Source organism: Primulina eburnea, unplaced genomic scaffold (assembly GCF_022965805.1).
Source record: "Primulina eburnea isolate SZY01 unplaced genomic scaffold, ASM2296580v1 ctg368_ERROPOS200000, whole genome shotgun sequence".
NCBI classification, from domain to species: domain Eukaryota; kingdom Viridiplantae; phylum Streptophyta; class Magnoliopsida; order Lamiales; family Gesneriaceae; genus Primulina; species Primulina eburnea.
The window spans coordinates 92854-112688 of record NW_027331185.1 but is presented as its reverse complement, the minus strand read 5'-3'; the positions used below and the strand labels follow the sequence as shown (position 1 = coordinate 112688).

The 19835-nt window shown below is 31.1% G+C and overlaps 1 protein-coding gene and 1 pseudogene across 2 annotated transcripts; both read left to right on the top strand.

Moving 5' to 3' along the window:
- Positions 1 to 1675: 1675 nt before the first annotated feature.
- LOC140821012 (protein trichome birefringence-like 16) lies at positions 1676 to 3409 on the top strand (annotated as a pseudogene).
- Positions 3410 to 7391: 3982 nt separating this feature from the next.
- On the top strand, positions 7392 to 14825 carry LOC140821004 (uncharacterized). 2 transcript variants are annotated; one of them, XM_073181393.1, is made up of 14 exons: positions 7392 to 7859; positions 8074 to 8226; positions 8330 to 8542; positions 8624 to 8713; positions 8913 to 9029; positions 9422 to 9691; positions 10150 to 10306; positions 11314 to 11391; positions 11741 to 11841; positions 12108 to 12278; positions 12622 to 12696; positions 13570 to 13677; positions 14289 to 14633; positions 14707 to 14825. In XM_073181393.1, exons 1-13 carry the CDS (start codon positions 7467 to 7469, stop codon positions 14619 to 14621), a joined length of 2259 nt encoding a protein of 752 aa, XP_073037494.1. In that variant the 5' UTR covers positions 7392 to 7466; the 3' UTR covers positions 14622 to 14633; positions 14707 to 14825. The 2 variants fall into 2 exon arrangements, with proteins under 2 accessions (XP_073037494.1, XP_073037493.1); XM_073181392.1 differs by having other exon boundaries at positions 14289 to 14825.
- Positions 14826 to 19835: the final 5010 nt, after the last annotated feature.

Genomic DNA, 19835 nt, shown 5'->3' with positions numbered 1-19835 from the left:
TGTGTTTAAAATTTTAGTTTTGATTTATTAATTATATCACATTTCCGATAAAATAAGATTGAAAACAATAAAAAAAATGATTATAATAAAATAAAAATTTGAAAATTTACTGAATTAAAATAAAAATAAGAAAATTTAATGGAGATTGATGTGGCCTCGTGTCGATCTGATTTGATTCCATTCTTTTTCTATACTCAACTTACCCGATCTCTATAATTGAAAGGCAATCTCTTTCGAGTACACGGACGCATTTTGATCGCTTGAGGTCATTATTCCTCAGCTATTTGTGCTTGTCTTCGTAAAGGCATTTCCAATCCATATCTTCTATTTTTCACCATCTATCTTTTAAAATAGAGATAGATCTCTATTTTTAAAAATTTTCTCCAACTCATATCCTCTAAAAATATTACAAAATATTCCATTTCTTTTTTCGTTTTCAAAAATATAAATATAATTATATAATTACATAATGTATTATATAACCGAACTTACTTAATTCGATAAACATAATACAATAAAACATGTATTAAACTCAATTTATTTAAAATAATATGTTATTAATTTTTATGATCGTTATCTTGTTTATTATTTCCATTTCATGATTATTATAAACGATAGACTTATATTTAATTCATGAAAATAATAAAATAATTAAAATAAATTAACTAAGTATAAAAATTATTTAACATTAAAATTAAATAATTTGAAATATAATAATATAAAATGGATCAAAACAAATACATAAAAATACAAAAAGACTATTTTGTAATTGTTATGATGTCATTTCAGTAATTTGGCGGAATCTCCATATTAATCTTCAAATGAATAGTGATCCTAAAAAAATGAAGGATGACTATTGCAATCTCCAAAATAAAGATTGCATTTGGAGTTGGGTTGGAGCACCAACCCATATTTTATTTTGGAGATTTCCTCCAAAATAGAGATGGGTTGGAGATGCTCTAATGAACGCTGAGTCTGCTTTGGATTTGATTCATCCGAGTTTAAAGATCCCGATGTTATGGTAATCCCTTTTGTGTTTGTTTGCATTTGATGTTATTTTTGGGTGTGTTTTGATCCCGAATTTCTTTGTGAATTTGTGCTGAAAGTGTTTGTTGGGTCCAAGTGTAATGGAGTAATCTATCGGACTTCACATTTTTTCATGAAATTGAAATGAGCAGACAGTAGGTAGGAAACGCAATATCTTTGATTTTTGCGAGTTTGAATCTTTTGTGTGAATTGTTCTGGTTAATTTAAATTTGTGTGAATTGGCAGAATTATATTTTGGGATAAACTGAACTGTTCTGAGGGGCATTACTTGTTGTTTTAAGGATATTGCTTTTTTGACACACATTAAAATCTACATAACCTGGCCATTTTAAAGTATTGATGGTCGTTTTGTTTTTTTTCCTCATTTCTTTTTTATCAGGTAAATTTAATGTATGTAATATATACTTTATTCTTGCCACATATGCATCGCGAGAGAAATTCGGTGTTAAATAAACCAATATTTGATGGATTTAGTGTCTTCGGACAAAAAAAAAAGACATCAAATTTACTGGATAAAAACCAAACTTTGAAAAGTCAAATGACTTAAATCCAAAATAGGCGAACTTACATAACTACAATCGCATTTTTCCCTATTTTCTTATAATAGACGGATTTTAAGTATATAGCAATGGCAATACTGAACCATGAAGTTGTTCATTCTTTGAGTGGTGAAATAGCAGAGTTTTTTTTATGTACTTCAGTCAGACCTGTTAATTGAAGAAATAACACGAGTGTAAGATTACATAACCCTACCATATTTTTGGTTTGATCCTACAATTTTGAAATCAGCCTGATCCGTGTTATTCTTCTGGATAGGTTATGATCCCTATCTGAGGTCATTATTTTTCAAGGAACAGTCCTACATAATTAATCATTTGTTGACCAAAATTTATAATCTTAAACTTTAAAACTACTTTTCCCATTGAATGTTACAATTTTTTCTTGATAAGTCGGGTGAGGAATTCGGACTTGGCACCTTCCCACTTGTCGGATGGTGCAAATTAGCCAAGAGGCTGTTGGCACTATTATATTAGTGCCCTTCAGAATTTGGCTATGATCGTTATTCACTTGCTGCATGTTGCATTTCTTTAACTTGTTGATATAATACTTGAATGCTTCTCCTGTACGCAGAATCAGGAATAAAACTCTGGCTTTTGTCGGGGACTCACTAGGTCGACAACAGTTCCAGTCGTCGCTCATGTGCATGGTGACAAGTGGTGAAAAAAGACCTGATGTTCTCAATGTTGGGTACGAATATGGTCTTGTAAAAGCCCGTCGGATCAGATGGATGGGTTTACCGATTCCCCAGTACAAATACCACCATCCTTTACTATTGGTCAGCAAGTCTCTGTGACCTAGCTACAACCCATCGACATATCCAACTCTACCACTGATATCGCAATGCATCTGGATCGACCCCCAGCATTTTTGCACAATTTTCTTCACAAATTTGACGTTCTTGTTCTGAATACTGGACACCATTGGAATAAAGACAAGCTGAATGCTAATCGCTGGATCATGCACATTGGGGGCATCCCCATGACAGACACAAATAAAGGAATCACAGATATTGTGGACGAGCAATTTTTTACTGTGTATAGTATTGTCAAATGGGTGAATACCCAGCTCCCGAAATATCCAGGTTTGAAAGTATTTTTCGTTTCTATATCACCCAGGCATTTTTTCAATGGAGACTGGAACACTGGTGGAACTTGTGATAATATCACTCCACTTTCCCGTGGTAAAGGAGGTTTTACAAGATTATTCAAGTGATGGTATCGCAGCAGGGGCAGTAAATGGAACCAATGTTAAGCTTCTGAACATCACGGCTCTATCCCAGCTGAGAGACGAAGGTCACATATCTCGTTACAGCATTAGACCGACAACTGGGATGCGGGATTGCTTGCATTGGTGCTTGCCTGGTGGCTGGTATTCCAGATACATGGAATGATATTTTATTTGCTCAGCTCTAGTTCTAATGAAGCTAATAGTCGTGGCGTTCGCCTTTGCTGGTTGAACGTTATTTCATTCTAGCTTTGTTTTTTGCCTGATATATAATCAATCACATGAAGAACCAAGCAAGTCAGCGGCTACAAGGGGAGGAATCAGCATGATCATTTCCTCAAAAAATTGTTCTTTAATTCTGTTTTTTGTTTTTCTTGGAAAAAAAGTTCTTTCTATTGAGCGTAGAAGCTAACTGAAATATACAATATAACAAAGCTGGCATCTCGACTAGGTTTAAAGAATCATTTCAGTCTCGAGTATAGAAATCTCAAAACAGATTGATACGATTACAAATTTTGAAGGATACATGAGTGTTATTGTAGAATCTAGCATTTTTCGTTTTATTAAAAATTATAAATTATGATAATGGTACAACTCAAATCTTTCAAATCATATAAGAATTCAAACATCATATTTTGATTGTTTTTCTAGTAAGGACGTCCCAATAGTTTAACTCTTTTGGTAATGGGTTAAATTCTGAAATATTACATATCTTGCAATTTCTGTCTTTTTTATCGACCAATTCTTTATTCATTGTAAGCATTTTGCAAATAGTTGTATATATTCTCGTAAGAAACAACCAACTACTATGCATGAAACATTGGTGTCATCGGATTATCCACCACACCGTATTACATTACTTTCACACAAACTCGTATTTTGTAATATTTATTTCGTTGAATTAAAAAATAAAATTGACACGCTCTGAAATTAAAATAAATGCCGTGGACAAAGCAAAAAAGGCCGGCCAGCGTTGATATTCCGACAATAGAACATCATCCCAGATGGAAGCTGTATCAAATTTTTTTTTTTTTTTTATGTATATATATGCGAGATATAAATAGATGTACAACAAAATAAATATATTAATTCATACATAAACTATCAGTTTTTGAACACAACATTTTTATCACTATAAAATATTAATTTCTATGGCAGAATTACGGGTATTTGAAGAGAGTACTAACTTTTCTAAATAAAATAATAATAATTTCTTTTGAAATCAGATTTTCCAAAATCTATTATTGTTTTAGCAGTGTGGATTATTTAATAAATGAAGATTTCGTATAAACAACTTGCTTACAGCAGACAATTGGTGATTTTCGAGAAGTTTTTACGTTCTAGATAACTTCGAATATCCTTTATAATATACTAGCAATAATAGTAAATGGGATTTTGTTTTCAAATGCATCTTTTATGTCAAAATCAAAATATATTTACACGCATATTTTAAAAGTATGGTTTTTCATGATTATTGAATTGTGTGCACTGATTACGAACCAAATGGTAGGGATATGTATACTGAATATCAGTGATTATTGTTTATTGTCGATTATTTGTCTCGTCTCTTAGAAGAGTAATATATAGTGGCTGATATTAGTTAGTCACGAGTAACATAGTTATTTCAGTGCACTTGTGTAATATGATTATTGTTATATATCAATAACTAAATTTTCGATTACTGTTATCTGAAAATTATTTTATTTTATGTGAAAAAATACCATCATATATGCAATGTTTTCAAAATTGAGAGGATTCCTGCCTCCATTTGATGAATGACGATCATTTCATTCACTTTCTTCTAGTTAAGAATGAAGAAGATTAAGAAAACGAGATTGAATAGAACCCCATTTTGGGAATTGATAGTTGATTACATGGATTCGATATTAATGTAATGGAAGAATTATATTGCTAACTTGTTCAGTAATGTGTTGTTTCTTTTGTTTCCGCTGTTATATCTAAGAATTTCGGAATGTAACGGTAGCATTTAATTTTATCATTTTTGTGGAAGTAAAGACTGGTTTTAGAATTATGTACTATCGAGCTTGTTGTCTTCAAATTTTATTTGGAAACAACGCTAATATCACCAGATCCGGGTACGAGTCATGATAGTGAACATATCCTATTTTGTTGATTTTCGAATATAAATTATTTTTCGAAAACTAAATACTCAATATAATTAATTGAACCTTGCGTAAAAATCAGTTATCCAAGCCCTAAGAATGGACATCTTGAATTGTCTTCTTCCTTGACAATCTCTCTCACATAATTTATGTATTCATCCTCGTTTACCTAAGAACAAATTATTCAGTACACTCATGCATACAGCTATTAAATCGTCCTCAATGGTAACTACACAAAAGCATTCATAACAATACATAATAAATACACATGCAAGATATGATGTCATAACTGATGGAAAATAAATAATATAATCCATATCATAATCTCTATCATGTTGACTATATGGATCCCAAAGGTGACCCACATGCATCCCAAACATGTAGTATGTTGACATGTAGGAACCAAGAGGTGGCTCCTGTTAATTCTTTCACATCGGTTGGATAAATAATTTGGGAGTTGTATATATGAGCTTGACAATCCTCCTCCCTTGAGATAGTTTTTGAGGTTGAGTTAGGTCCAAGTTCCAACCTTAACATAGTATCAGAGCTCGGGTTCTACCGTTATGTGTTGGACTGCCTATAATTAAGCCACTCATTCTGCCCATAATTGGTTCATTTGTAAACTCAACGCTCCAGATGTTCATTCCTGAGCGTGAGAGGGTGTGTTAATTGTCCCACATCGGTTGGATAAATAACCTGAGATTTGTATATATGGACTTGGACAATAACTAATAAAGTATCAATAACAATATTATGCATCCAAATTCATTATTGTGGAGTTTTTGCGAAATAATTTCGAATGAAAGAGTGAACATACTTGAAATATTTAGGTTGATTGTTATCAATAAATCAAAACCTCGAAAAACATTAAAATATATAAACCAGAGTTATTTCGATTAAATATTCATCCTAATATATCCAAGAATAGGTCGTGAGACGGATATTTATTCATTAGACCGGTCCACCCTGTTTATATTTACAAGAAAAGTAATACTAGCATAAAAAATATTACGTTTTCATGGATAACCCAAATAAAATATATACATCACAAAATTGACATGTGAGATCGCTTCACACGAGTATTTTTTTATATGGAAAATTGATATTTGTATTCCTTCCATTTTCTAAGATAAGTATATTGAATGATAGAATCCAACATTTCTGATTTATAGCTTCCTATTTTTCAATAAATCAACTTTAATACAAACACATTCCTTAAACATTAAGTATTATGTGTAACGTGCATGTTCATATTTAACTAGTTTCAAGTCTAATTCGTCATGCTAATTAGATCATAAACTAGTATTCCTCAATTGATTAACAATTTAACACAAATATATAGTACAAATCAGGTTTATATTATTAATCAATTTTACTATATCCTGTAAATCTCCATATTAAAAACTAGTAATATTTATTATTCCTTGCCCACTTCCAAACTTGTTCAAAGCAAAGAATAAATACGAATCTTTCGATTCTTCTTAAAATAATTATTGTTTTTAAAATAATTATAAATATTCTTAAAATAATTTGATAGATAATTAAATATTTATAATTATAATTTACTGATATTAAAATTAATTTAAATATATTTTTAAAAATATATTTGAAAAAATTACGATAATCATTAAAAAAATAAATTAGAATTTAATAAATATTTATTTTTATAAAAGAATTAATTAATAAGATTAGAAATTTATAAAAATTTAATTTATGATACATTTGTATTACAATTTAATTTCTTTAAAATGATTGAAAATAATAAAAATATATGAAATTAATTTATAAAAAAAATATAATAAAAATTTAAATTTTATATTAATTTATCATTATCACTATTCAAGAATTATACATTATCACACTTTTAAGAAGATATATTTAATCACACAAATAACATAAATAATGATGACTTTCAATCATAATCAAGGTTAAAAATGAACCAACATGAGATAGGATGATTATTTAATAAGAGTATTATTTTTTATTGTGGATATCGGTAGAGTTGATCGTCTCACAAATAAAGATTCGTGAGTCCGTATTACAAGAGACCTACTCTATTATTCTACTAACTATCGCGTGAATGGCAAAAACTTGTGTGAGACGGTCTCACGGGTCATATTTTGTGAGACGGATCTTTATTTGGATAATCCATGAAAAAGTACTATTTTTTATGCTAAGTGTATTACTTTTTATTGTGAATATGGGCGGGGTTGACCCGTCTCACAGATTGAGATCCGTGAGACGATCTCACATGAGACCTACTCCGCGCGAATTGGTTGTAAATTAGATCAACTCTTATTTTTATGTTACTGAAGGAAAGAAATACCATATTTTGTTGATAATTACGATTTACGAATTGATATGTATATATTTTAATGACTTGAATGGGGACCCACTACAACGTCCAATGCCGTCTATTTCTCCTAAATCTTGTTGTTTTATGCTGACACAAAATTGGAGGCTACTGTACTCAAGAAGAACTCCGAATCTTCGTGCCCCTCCTTTAGTTCTATGGCCGAGGATTTCGAGGCCGCCGTTGAGGATGGTCTGCGCCTCTCGAAGAGGATATACTTTGGCAAGGACAGGGCGGTGGCGCCGCCCAAACCACCCACTGCCATGGAGAGGGCGTCGGGATGCTCCTACCTCCCTGTATCTCCCATGATTTATGCCGTGATCAGCGATCCCGCGATTGTGGATAATCCCGATATGCGGAGCTATCAGCCTCACGTGCACGGGAGGTGCGATCCCCTGGCTTTGATTCCGTTGCAGATGAGTGGGGTTTCGCTTGAGGTGGATTCTTATCTAGACACGGCTTTTGTGACGGTGACGGGCTCCTGGCGCGTCCATTGCGTCATGGGCAACCGCAGCTGTGATTGCCGCATCGCTGTCCCAATGGGTGAACAGGTAGCTTTCAGTCGAAGGTTTCTTTTCTTCTTGTTTTTTTTTTAAACTAAAGATCTTTTTCTTTTGATTTTTCATTATCGGATGTGGGTTCTCTTTTGTTTTTTCTTGCTTGGTTCTTTTTTTATGGAAGTGACATGAAGAATGGTCTGAACTCTTTTTCTCGACTGAAAAATGTTTGTTTTGTTCTCAAGAGGTATATTAACATGGCTAACAGGGTTCGATTCTAGGTGTTGAGGTTGAGGTACCAAGGAAATCGTATAGTACTCAACTGATTGCAATAGACAATGAAAGTGATACAGAAAAGGTAGCCCAGATTGAAGATGGAGGCTTTCTGAAACCTCATATATTTACTCTTAAAATCCCACAGGCAAGAGTTTCATCTAATTTTGTTCTCAAGCTGCGTTTTTTTATTGTTTTGTAGTTTATGTGCCGTAATGAACAAACTCTTTATGCGATTTACCGTTTATCAGATAGATGGAGGAACCAATCTTTCGGTTAAACTTAGATGGTCCCAAAAATTGTTGTATCATGATGGCCAATTTACCTTGAACATTCCATTTAGCTTTCCGGAATATGTAACACCCGCTGGTAAGAAGATTTCTAAGCGTGAAAAGATACAGCTTAATGTTAATTCTGGTTTGGGAACCCAAGTTTTGTGTAAAACTACGAGTCATCCGCTGAAGGTACCATTTTCTTCTTGTTCTTGTTGATCACACGAAATAACTTGGTATCATTTAATTTTCAGTTTCTTTGGGAAATTTCAGGAGCGGTTACGGCAAGCGGGAAAGTTGGGTTTCTTGTATGACTCTGAAGTTCTTACGTGGTCAAGAAACAACTTTGTGTTCACATATGCAGTAAGATTTCTTCGGCATATAGTTTGTAATTGCTGATGAATCAGAAAAGGAAAGGAGAAACAGAAATATTCCAATACCCACTGAGTTCAAATTATTCTAATTCTAATAAAAAATGAATAATTTGCTTCATGAGTGCATTTTTTAAGTTGACTGGTATTTAAGTAATTATATTGCTCAACTTTCATTGCACTCTTGTCAGATATCTTCAAGTCATACTTTTGGTGGTGTGCTTTTGAGTCCACCGTCATTGCACGATGTTGATCCTAGAGAAATGTTTTGCTGCTATCTATATCCCGGAGTGCAGCAGAATGAAAAGGTGAATTGTGGATCTAGTTTGTTCGTGTTTAGTGCAAATAGAATTTTTCTCATAGCTAGTGGCTGGTGTAATGATTGAGAGAGAAAAAATAATTCCCCTGAAGGTGCTCTTACCCTTCTGCGTTCAAATTGATGCATCGTAACATTATACTGGATGATTTTCAATGAATCTGCTAATATTGTTTGCATTATGATACTGGTTATTCGAAATGAGGAGAAACACTTGAACATATTCGATTTAATGTGGTGAATAGAGATATATCATTATAGGGGTTAAACATTTAAATCTAAATATAAAGTATAAAGCTCAGATAGAAATGATGAGCGGATTTTAACAGAGCGCATGCCCTTCTCTCAAAGTGATATTCACTGAATATTGTTTATGTTATGCAGGTTTTCAGGAGAGCTGTGGTATTTGTTGTAGATATAAGTGGAAGCATGAAGGGAAAACTGCTTGATGATACAAAAAATGCACTCTTTGCTGCACTTTCAAAGCTCAACCCTGAAGATTTGTTTAATATAATTGCTTTCAATGGTGAAATGTACCTATTTTCCTCATCTTTGGAGTCAGCTACCACAGGAGCTATTGAGAAAGCCACTCAGTGGGTTAATTTAAATTTTGTGGCTGGTGGAGGGACAAACATTTTGCTTCCTTTAAATCAGGTATTTTTTTCATCCTTCTGTAACTTTGTGTGAATCATCCTTGTTCCACCTAGCTTTTAATCATCAACTATCTGGTTTCATTTCTGTTTGCGGTTTTACTTGAAGAAGAGGTATTATGTGGTTCAGTTTCGTCTCATTCAACATATTAGAACCTTGACACCAAACACAATTTTCCTGTGCGCACGCTTAGAAACTGAACCAAATTCTCTTTTCCTTTTTAAGGTTTTGGCTTCTGTAATTTCAGTTTTGGATTGATTTTATGATTTTCGATTTCTTATGTACGACTTTAATCCATATGACTTGTGTCTAGTGACTTTAGAAAAGATGACAGATGATTAATATATGTACTCATGCTTAGTAAATTGTTTCTGTTTTGATGATAATCAATGTTTTTTTCTTTTTTTTAAAAAAAATAATAATAATATGTGGTATCTTACAGAAACTCATGTACTTGTCAGGCGATTGAGATGTTGTCAGATAGTCAAAATTGTATTCCTATCATTTTCCTCATAACGGATGGGGCTGTTGAAGATGAGAGACATATTTGTGATGCATTGAAAAGCCAGTTAACAAATAAAAAAAATGTTTGCCCCCGAGTTTCCACATTCGGCATAGGTATGATTTTCATTCAGTAACTTTTTTGTTATGTTTGATATGCATTGAAAAGGATTGAAATTAAGCCAAATATGTACAAACAATTTCAAGGCACTTTGGAAATTTTTGGAAAAAGTTTTGGAGAAATATTTTGTAGGAATGATTTGGGAATTAAATATGTGTTTGGTTTGTTTCGGGGATGAAATTGTTACAGTAGATGTTATGAAAGCATGAGAGAAACATTGTCAAAAAAAATCATGCGAGAAACAATTGCATAAATTTACTTTAAAGTTTTAAAATAATATGGTTTAGATTGAAATTTATCATAATAATGCATTATTTTTGGAATGATGAAAAGTTTAGCTAAAAGTAGTGGCTATGTTGGAACTTGAAGATATGAAAGAGAAGGAAAACTAGTTTTGGGGAAAGAAAATATAACTAAATTGATAATATTTATTTTAATTTTTGAAGATGAGAAACTGATTCTGGAAAATAAAAACAAACACTGCATAAATAGTTCTTAATAAAAAAAATGATCAAGTAAGTTATAAAATACGTTTAATCAGCTGTTAATTCTACTGGTAGCGTTGTCAGAACATATGTATATTCAAAAGGTTCCATATAATGTACACAATATACTCATATCTATAAAGCAATTAACCTCTGTACATATAGATTAATTAACCAACATTTTCATTTATTTTTAAAATGAAATGTGCAAGTATGGACGTAAACCATTCTATTCTGCAGATTTGGATTATGTATGGCGTTTTATTCTGTACTACATAACATAATTTACATGGTATAGATTTATTACAATTTCTTAAATTCCAATTACCAAAGATTTCCACAATAAAGTTTGAGATGGTTAAAAGTGCTCAACTCTTAGGTTGCAGACTCCTAAGGTCATTTCTGATGGCTAAATATCATTTCTATATTTTATAAAATTTGAGCAACCTTTTTTTCCCATTGCATGCTTGAGATACTTGCCTGATTGGTTGTCTCAACTGTAATATAAATATATTTAGGTGATTTCTGTAATCATTACTTCCTTTGGATGCTTGCAACAATTGGTCGTGGGCAATATGATTCTGCTATTGACCTGGGTAAGTTCTAGCCTTCTTTTTGTAGCGCTCTGGTGCATCAAAATATTGTGCCTGAATTTCCAGTTTTTTCCTTCAAATATTAGGTAAAATTAAACAAATCTTCATGATTCACAAGCAATTGTTTCACGATAAAAGAAAATTAAATTTGTTCTGATCTCTCATTATTTCGATAATGGCCATATATCCTATTTAATTTTTACTTGAGTTACACTTCTGTAATTTTGATATTCCCTGTGGCCTGATCTTAACATTTTTTAATGAGGCACAAACTACCTCTTTCTGAAGAATAAGAGAGTTGCGCCCAAGCAATACAAGGCCATTTTCTGATTTGTTTTACAAAATTTGACAGGTTCAATTGAGGTTCGAATAAAAGGACTATTTGCCAGAACCTCATCTATTTTGCTTGCAAATATTTCTTTTGAGAATGTTGATGAACTTGATGATCTTGAGGTGCATACTTTCATTCCTTTGTGGTTTAAGAAATGGTTATTAAATTACTGGTTACCATATGGAACACTACTGAAATATTTTTCATGTCAGCTGTCTTAATTTTCTGAACGCACAGAAATTGCATTGATTTCGATTTTTCCTTTTCCCAGTTATCTATGACATCCTATTCCCAAACAAAGTATTAAGTTTTGTGGGGACTACATCCATTTAGTACTGTCGCTTGTGAATTATGCATGTTTTTAACAAGAGTCCACGTTTTATGTTAGGTGTTTCCTTCCCGAATTCCAGACCTTTCAACCAAAAGTCCCTTGATCGTGTCCGGCAGATACAGTGGAACATTTCCAGAGATCCTTAAAGTTAAAGGCATCCTACCTGATTCGACCAATTTCTCTCTAGAACTGAAGACACAAGAGACAAAGGAGATACCTATTGACAAGGTGCGAGTCATTTGGTGCTTTGATGTGACTGACGATGTAACATTAGCCTTTTGTTCATCTTACAATATTTTCTTTCTTCTTTCTAAGTCAAATTGCCAAAAATCGATGCTTTTTCTGTATAGGGATTATTTGACTTTATATTTAACATCTTATTCTAGGGATTACTGGAATTTATATTTAGCATCATTTTCTACGAATCTGTTTCATTGCATGAACAGTGTATTGGTTTGTTTAAATTTTCCTTTACCAATGCAGTTTTGGGTTAGATTTTTCGACCAACTTCATCTAGTTGCTCGTTTTATGGCATCTTTTGATTATTTTGATTAATGTTATATCATTACAGATAGTAGCCAAGCAACATATTGAACTCCTTACAGCTCAGGCCTGGTATTCAGAAAGTAAGGAGCTTGAGGAAAAGGTATTAACAGTTTGATTTATTGCTGTCAACACATAGTCCCTGATATTTTGGCTTTGATACTCGATCTACAAGACAAATAGTGAGTTTGATTTCTGGAGAAAATCTGGCAAAAGTCACTAAAATACAAAGTATTAAATATCTCTATCACTTCTTGGAAAGCGATGGCATGGTGGCTGTATGAAAGTCCTTTCTCGATTTACAGAAGTTTTTTAAAAAGATAATGGTTCAAACTTTCAAATGAAATTTGAGTGTTTTCAATTAGGCACAATTTTTCGTACTTTAAGTGAAGATCTTTGTTTGTAAGATGTTTGTGGGGTTGTTTTATTGCCCGACATAATTGAAAGTTACATCATTCAATTTAAAGTACTGAAAGTAACCATGTTTTAAAGGTAAACGAATGATTATATGACTTGGCTACGACAAAGTGTGCACAGTATCGGTATAATACCTTGTCTGATATCCCGTGGAGCCATGACGAGAATCAAACATGATATTATTGGTTCTTCTAGGATATTCTAGACTTTTGGTAGAAATTGACAAAATTAAACAGAGTGGAATTTCGTTTCAGTTGGGTAGGAAACCCGAATTTTTTGTCAAACAATGTAGGTTTCCGAGGAAATTAACTAGTTGTACCAACTCTTATAACTTTCCCACCATTATGTACTCGTTGTGATGCCTGTCGTTATTGTCATGTATCCAAAAAAAGAAAAATCTGTACTAATTAACGATATGAATTTTGTGTCTTGTCGTGGAAAGTTGGTGTGTTTGTACTTTCTAACTGCTCTCTTCCTTATTCACTTGTGTTTATAAGTATGAAGATATTAGTTCATTGGCATTGTATAGCACTTGGTGAGCTGTAATTTGTATTGACAGGTAGCAAAAATGAGTGTCCAAAATGCCATTTTTTCTGAGTATACTCACATGGTTTTGCTCGAGACAGTGAAAGGGAAAACAAGCGCAAATTCAAAGAATTCGAAACAGGTGCGTTTACTTGAACCTTTGAAAATGTCACTAAGTTTTTTATTCTTTTTTTTAATTTAAATGTCACTTTTATCTTTCATTTGCGGATTACTTTGTGTTTTGTTTCTTTAGATTTTGCAAAGTCCATTGTAATAAAACAACAAACACAGTTTGAACATTATGAGAACCATGACAAACTTATTGAAGGAATCAAATACATAGAGGGGTATAAAAGCACAAAACATTGGACCCTCTAACAAGATCCAAAAGCTAGAAATATAAATTGATGAAAGACAGACATGTACTCTATATGTCATGACTCATGCATTCCAACCATTTAAGCTCATTTGCTACCTTTACTACTCGAGTCCGCCATTGCAAATACTGGCAAAACAGCCTCTTAAGAGTTTGAGAGTCAGAAATTTTTTACTCTAGAGAGTATTTTCAAGTTCTCCCGCTTCATCTCAACTTCAGAATTTACACACGTGTGTCAATTGAGAACTTCCTACATATTGCATTGAGTCAAAAAATGTAATATGTGATTTTTGAGAATTGTCTTCCATTTGTGTTGTATTTCCAAGAATAATCATGAATGCCTCAAATCTTATTTAATCATATTGCATATTTTGCAGATCTCCAACAAAATCGATCATAAAATGACTGAAGACTCCAAACCACAAATAATAACTGTTCTGAACAACATTGGACTGGGTTTTGGCAACGTAGATGCTACGAAGGAGAACATACCTCCAGGATCTAGCAACACCAAACTCCCCCAAGCTGCAGAATTTTTTATCAAAGCAACTTCCAGCTGCTTTGGAAAACTTTGCAGTTACTGCTGTTGCCCGTGCTGTATCCAAATGTGCTCCCACACGAATGATCAATGTGCAATCGTGCTCACTCAGTTGTGCGGTGCCTTGGCGTGTTTAGGTTGCTACGCATGCTGTGGCGGACATGACTCGTAAAAAAAGTACTTGGTAAGATAGATATATATAATATATATCAAAATGCTTGTTGTATCATGTGACATAATTTTATTTTTTTTTCCAGAAAAAGTGGCATAAAATGTTCAGATAATAAGGACGTTGACTCGTGAGAGGGACAATCTGTCGTGTATTTTAGGCGATTAGTCTCATATTTTACATGTAAATGAAACTGGTTATAGATGAGCTTTCATATAGTAAGATTTTATTATTTCTGTATGTCTTGGAAGATTATAAAATTTCAAAATGAAATCTTTGTTGTATATAATATTTGTATAATTTCTTTCTTCGTCGTTGATATTTGCAGTGTAGATTCAAACGATTTTGGACTCTACTGGAAATTTGATCATTTGAACCAAATCATTTACAAACTAAGTTCACAGGTGGTTTCAACTTATGTTCAACACTTGTGAGCAGGCAATCCAACAGTTGAATAATTTGTAATATTGTTAAATTAAAAATCCCTATTTTAGCTTATTTTCTAATCCAATATCTCAATATTATGGAAGAAGTGATTATCTATATTATTAATCTTGAGATGTTTAAAGTAACTACTTTAAGGTCATTGTATGTTTTTTTATATAGAGAAAATAACGTTTTTGGTCTATTAAATTTGCTTATTTTGAATTTTTGTACATTAAATTTTCAACTTTTGATTTCGAATGACAAAATTTGAATTATTTGTCTTGTGAGTTTTGATGTTACACTGAGAAAAGCTGGCGTAATACCACAAAATATTGTTATGATATCGAAAAATGTTGACATGTCTGATGTCACGTAAATGAATTAGGTATAAATAGTCAAAAATTAAAAATTAATTTATCAAAATCAAAATTTAAAAACTTAATGTATCAAAACAGAAATTCGACAGTTTAATGGATCAAAATATCATTTTCTCATTTACTTACGTATTCATTTTTTATTTGATAAAGAATCATAAAAAATAAAAAATCATAAAAACCTATTTTTGTAAAAGAAAATTTAAATGTCATTTATAAAGTATCAATCAATCTCAATAAAGTCTTCATCTTTATCTATACTTTTGATTTTATTTGATCGTATCTAACATAATATAAAAGGTTATTATGAAAAAAAAAATTAAAAGTTTTAATTTTTATATAATCTTTAGCTTTTTTGCATAAAAAATATTTAATAAAAAATAGTGGGGAAGATATTGAAAAATCTCAAATCAAAAAATTTCTTTGGCTTCACTCCCTACCCACAAAATTGTGGTACTATGTCATACAAAATGTAGTACACTTCATGTGGAAATGTGGTACTAAAAAAGTATCTAGGGACTGAAGACAAAAAAAAATGACGGCTGGGGACTGACCCAAATTTCCCGAAAAATGGTGTGCATTAGACACGTGTCAAAGCCTTAGAATTGGTCATGTCGGATGAGATTTAAATGGACCAATAAGAATTGAAACAAAATGTACTACTCAGGCAGTGAAGTACAACAATGACTTTAGAAGAGAGGAGAGGATAGGAGAAAACGATCTGCATAGCGACACGTAACCCACACCTCGAACAAAACTCCCAAAATTACACGAAATATTATTTTATGTGGTTATTTATTAAAATTATTAAAACATGAGCGATATATTTTAATCATTTGAAATTATTAATATTATGTAATGAATATATTTAACATTTTAAAAATATTATAAAAACTTTATATCAAAAAATTATACCATTTGAGATAATGAAGATATTAGATTAGTGGAACTGTTATTAAAAAAATAGAAAAATATATTTAGAAAATATAAAATTATTTTTTCTGTCAAAATTTTTTAAAAATAAATAACTATTTGTTAAAAAAATTATATTGTTTATTATATGAATAAATTTTGATTAAAAATTTAATTAAAAACAATAAAACAAAAAAAATTATTATTATTATAATTCATTTCTATTTATCTTTTTATATTGTTGTGATCTTGGTCAGCGGTTATTTAGTTTTTTGTTGATTTATGAATCAAAGTATTTATACATGTTTTTTAGTTGAATTTTAATGTCCTTAAATCTTTAAATATATCTGAGCCTTAAAAATATGTGTTAAATGTTAAGGCTTATGAAAAATAATTTAATCGAATTTTAAATAAATTTTATATACTTTTTTTTAATTGGTATTGATTAAATTTATATTTATGCTAAAGATTCTATTAAGTTGGCATGTTTCTAGATTTTGATGAAGTGTCTCTACGTATTAAGTTGTTGGCTGCAACATTTGTTATTGTAATGGCCGTACTTTGAAACTTCCATTTTTTTTTATGTCTAAATTTTTTTAATGATATATTAGAATCTCATATTTCAAATGATTTTAGTAAATTAATTATTTAAAGATGTTGTATATTGTAGTTTGGCTTCATTATTTATGATAGTTGCATATTTTTGAATTTTTATTATTTACAACTTCATTTATTCTAAACTTTTCGTGTAAAATTATTCAAGAGAATTATAAAGTTTGTTTAATTTTGAAAAGGTATAATGATATCTTTGGATTCAAATTTCGAAACTCTAATAATCTTAGTTATTTAATTATAAATAGTTGTTTATTGAAGTTTGAGAAATTATAAAATCCGACTTTTAAGTTTGACAAAAACTTGTGTGAGATAGTCTCACGGATCGTATTTGTGAGACGGATCTCTTATTTGGGTCATTCATGAAAAAATATTACTTTTTATGTTAATAATTTTATTTTTTATTGTGAATATCGATAGGGTTGACTCATCTCACATGAGACCCACTCTTTAACTTTTATCGGTATAAATGTATCATTTTATGTTGTGTATTGATGATTTTTTTTAAATAAAAAATTAAAATAAATTTCAAAAACGAAATACTTTTGGAATGTTTTAAATTTAGGAATCCCTTGTGACGATTACTAACATCATGGAAACTTGAAATTATCAGATATGTTGATTTAATTTCCATCGGAAATGCACAATTTTGCCAAATAAATTTTATTAATCAACCAACGATTTTTTATTTCAATAAAATCATACAAAACAAATTTCTTTTCCTTTTGGCGAGAATTTTCCATATTTGGCAAAAACTGAGTTTTTATACATAGATATTTTGAGAAATTTGCAATTTTCGTTATGTGTGTGTAGCCATCTATGTCATAAAAACATAAATCTTAATCATGCATATTTCGGTTTTTAATATTTTTAGTCATTTTTTATCGCGAGTCATTGTAATATTGTGCAATTGAGCACTAAGTCGAGGTCAGGTCAACACTACTTAAAAAAATTATCAATTTTTTTAAATAATATTAAAATCAAATATTGATTAATAAATTATCAAAATCACAAATAGATAAATATACATATCAAAATTACAATTTTTTTTCATAATATTAGTTTTGGATGGTAACGTGACCCTCTTGTTTTCAAATCGTCTATTATTAAGACCACTCCTATGAACAAATTAAGATAAGCTGGCACAATGTAATGACTCGAGCTTATTTTTATTGGCATATGCTTATTTTTATTGGCATATGTGATATATAATTGATTAGTTACTATGTCATGACTTTCACTTCAAATTTAGATGGAACACTATTGGATGTAATAATTGTTTCTATTTGGTAGAGCGATCGAACCATGGTGTTTGAACTGTTGTGTGGTTTAAAATATTTGAGTTGCACCATTACCACAAACTATAGCTTTTAGTAAAGCGATAAGCTTTCGATCCTACAATTAGTATCATAGCCAAAGTCACGTGTTCGATTCTCATTAATTGCAAGAAGTGCAATTATTAGGAGGAAGATTGTTGGGTGCAATAATTGTCTTTGCTTGGTATAGCGATCGAATCGTGGTGCATTAGCTGTTGTGCGGTTTAAAAGATTTGAGTTGCACCATTACCACCAGCTATAGTTTTTGGTAAAACTTTCAGTTCTACAAACACATATTTGAAATATTGATGTTAAAAAAGAACCATAATAACAACATTATTGATAGGATCGATTGAAGAATAATTGTTGAGTTATAATAGTTCGATTTTTGAAATATTGAACATTGATGAATTAAATCGAGTTTAATTTTTAAATCAAATGGAAGACACATAAAATAATCATTCGTAGAATCCAAATAAGAATTTTATCAAACATTTGATAAGAAATATTTTGGTATTTGAAATACACTTAAAATCATTCAACAATACACCTTAAAACGTAGTAATAATAAGTAAATGCAATAAATAAATAGACATAATTTGTTTATGGATGTTCGTAATTTAATGAATTCTACGTCACCCATTATTCGCTCAGAGATGATCCACCAGAATACTTTGATATAAACAATTCTTTGTATGAACTCATTTAATTTAGGACTTATCTTTTTTTTTTTAATTGAAACTCCTAGCGCACTCTCAATTGTAGACCATAACCTCACAATCCACATAATTTTTAATGTTTTTTATGACAATACTACAAATATAATCTTTAATGTCTTTGTGAGAAGGCTCACTCAACTAAACTTCGAAACTCAACTCTAGTGTATATGTGTAAATGATTGAGTGTGATGATTTTTATAGTGTATGTATATATCAAATGTATCATCACACTTGAATTTACTTTCATTCTAGCTAATTTATTTATGTAGCATTAAATAAACTTTTATTTAATCTTCAATATGTTGTATACATAGCATCCAAGAGTGATATATATTTTAGACACAAGAATATGACTGTTTAGAAAGTTTCTGTACTGTTTCTGATATTGAAACAATCATTTCCGTCTAACTGACCATTTTTCCCAAGCCTAACTAATTTTTAGGTTCGCTGTCAGTTGGGCTCCTCAGCTAGACTGATCATTCAGTTGGGCTCGTCAGTTAGACTAAACCAAACTGATGTGATTTCAGTCTATGCAGAACTAGTATCTTCATCATCATTTATCAGCATCTTAACTCTGATTCATACTTTTACTTGTGAACATGATCTGTAGATCATCGTCTTAGCTTCGTAAATCATATTGAATCGTTTCATTTTGATAACTGAGCTGATCAGACATACCAAAATATCGTAATTGCTCATGCCAACAGATGGCTATTTTTGTTTCAATCATGTTGGTCTTACGGCCATCAATTTGCCCAAATAACATTCAATTTAGCTCAATTGACCCGAGATGCAACTGGTCCAAAATTGAATTTTATGTTCAATGTTTTTGACGACTTGTCATTTGCATCACCGATC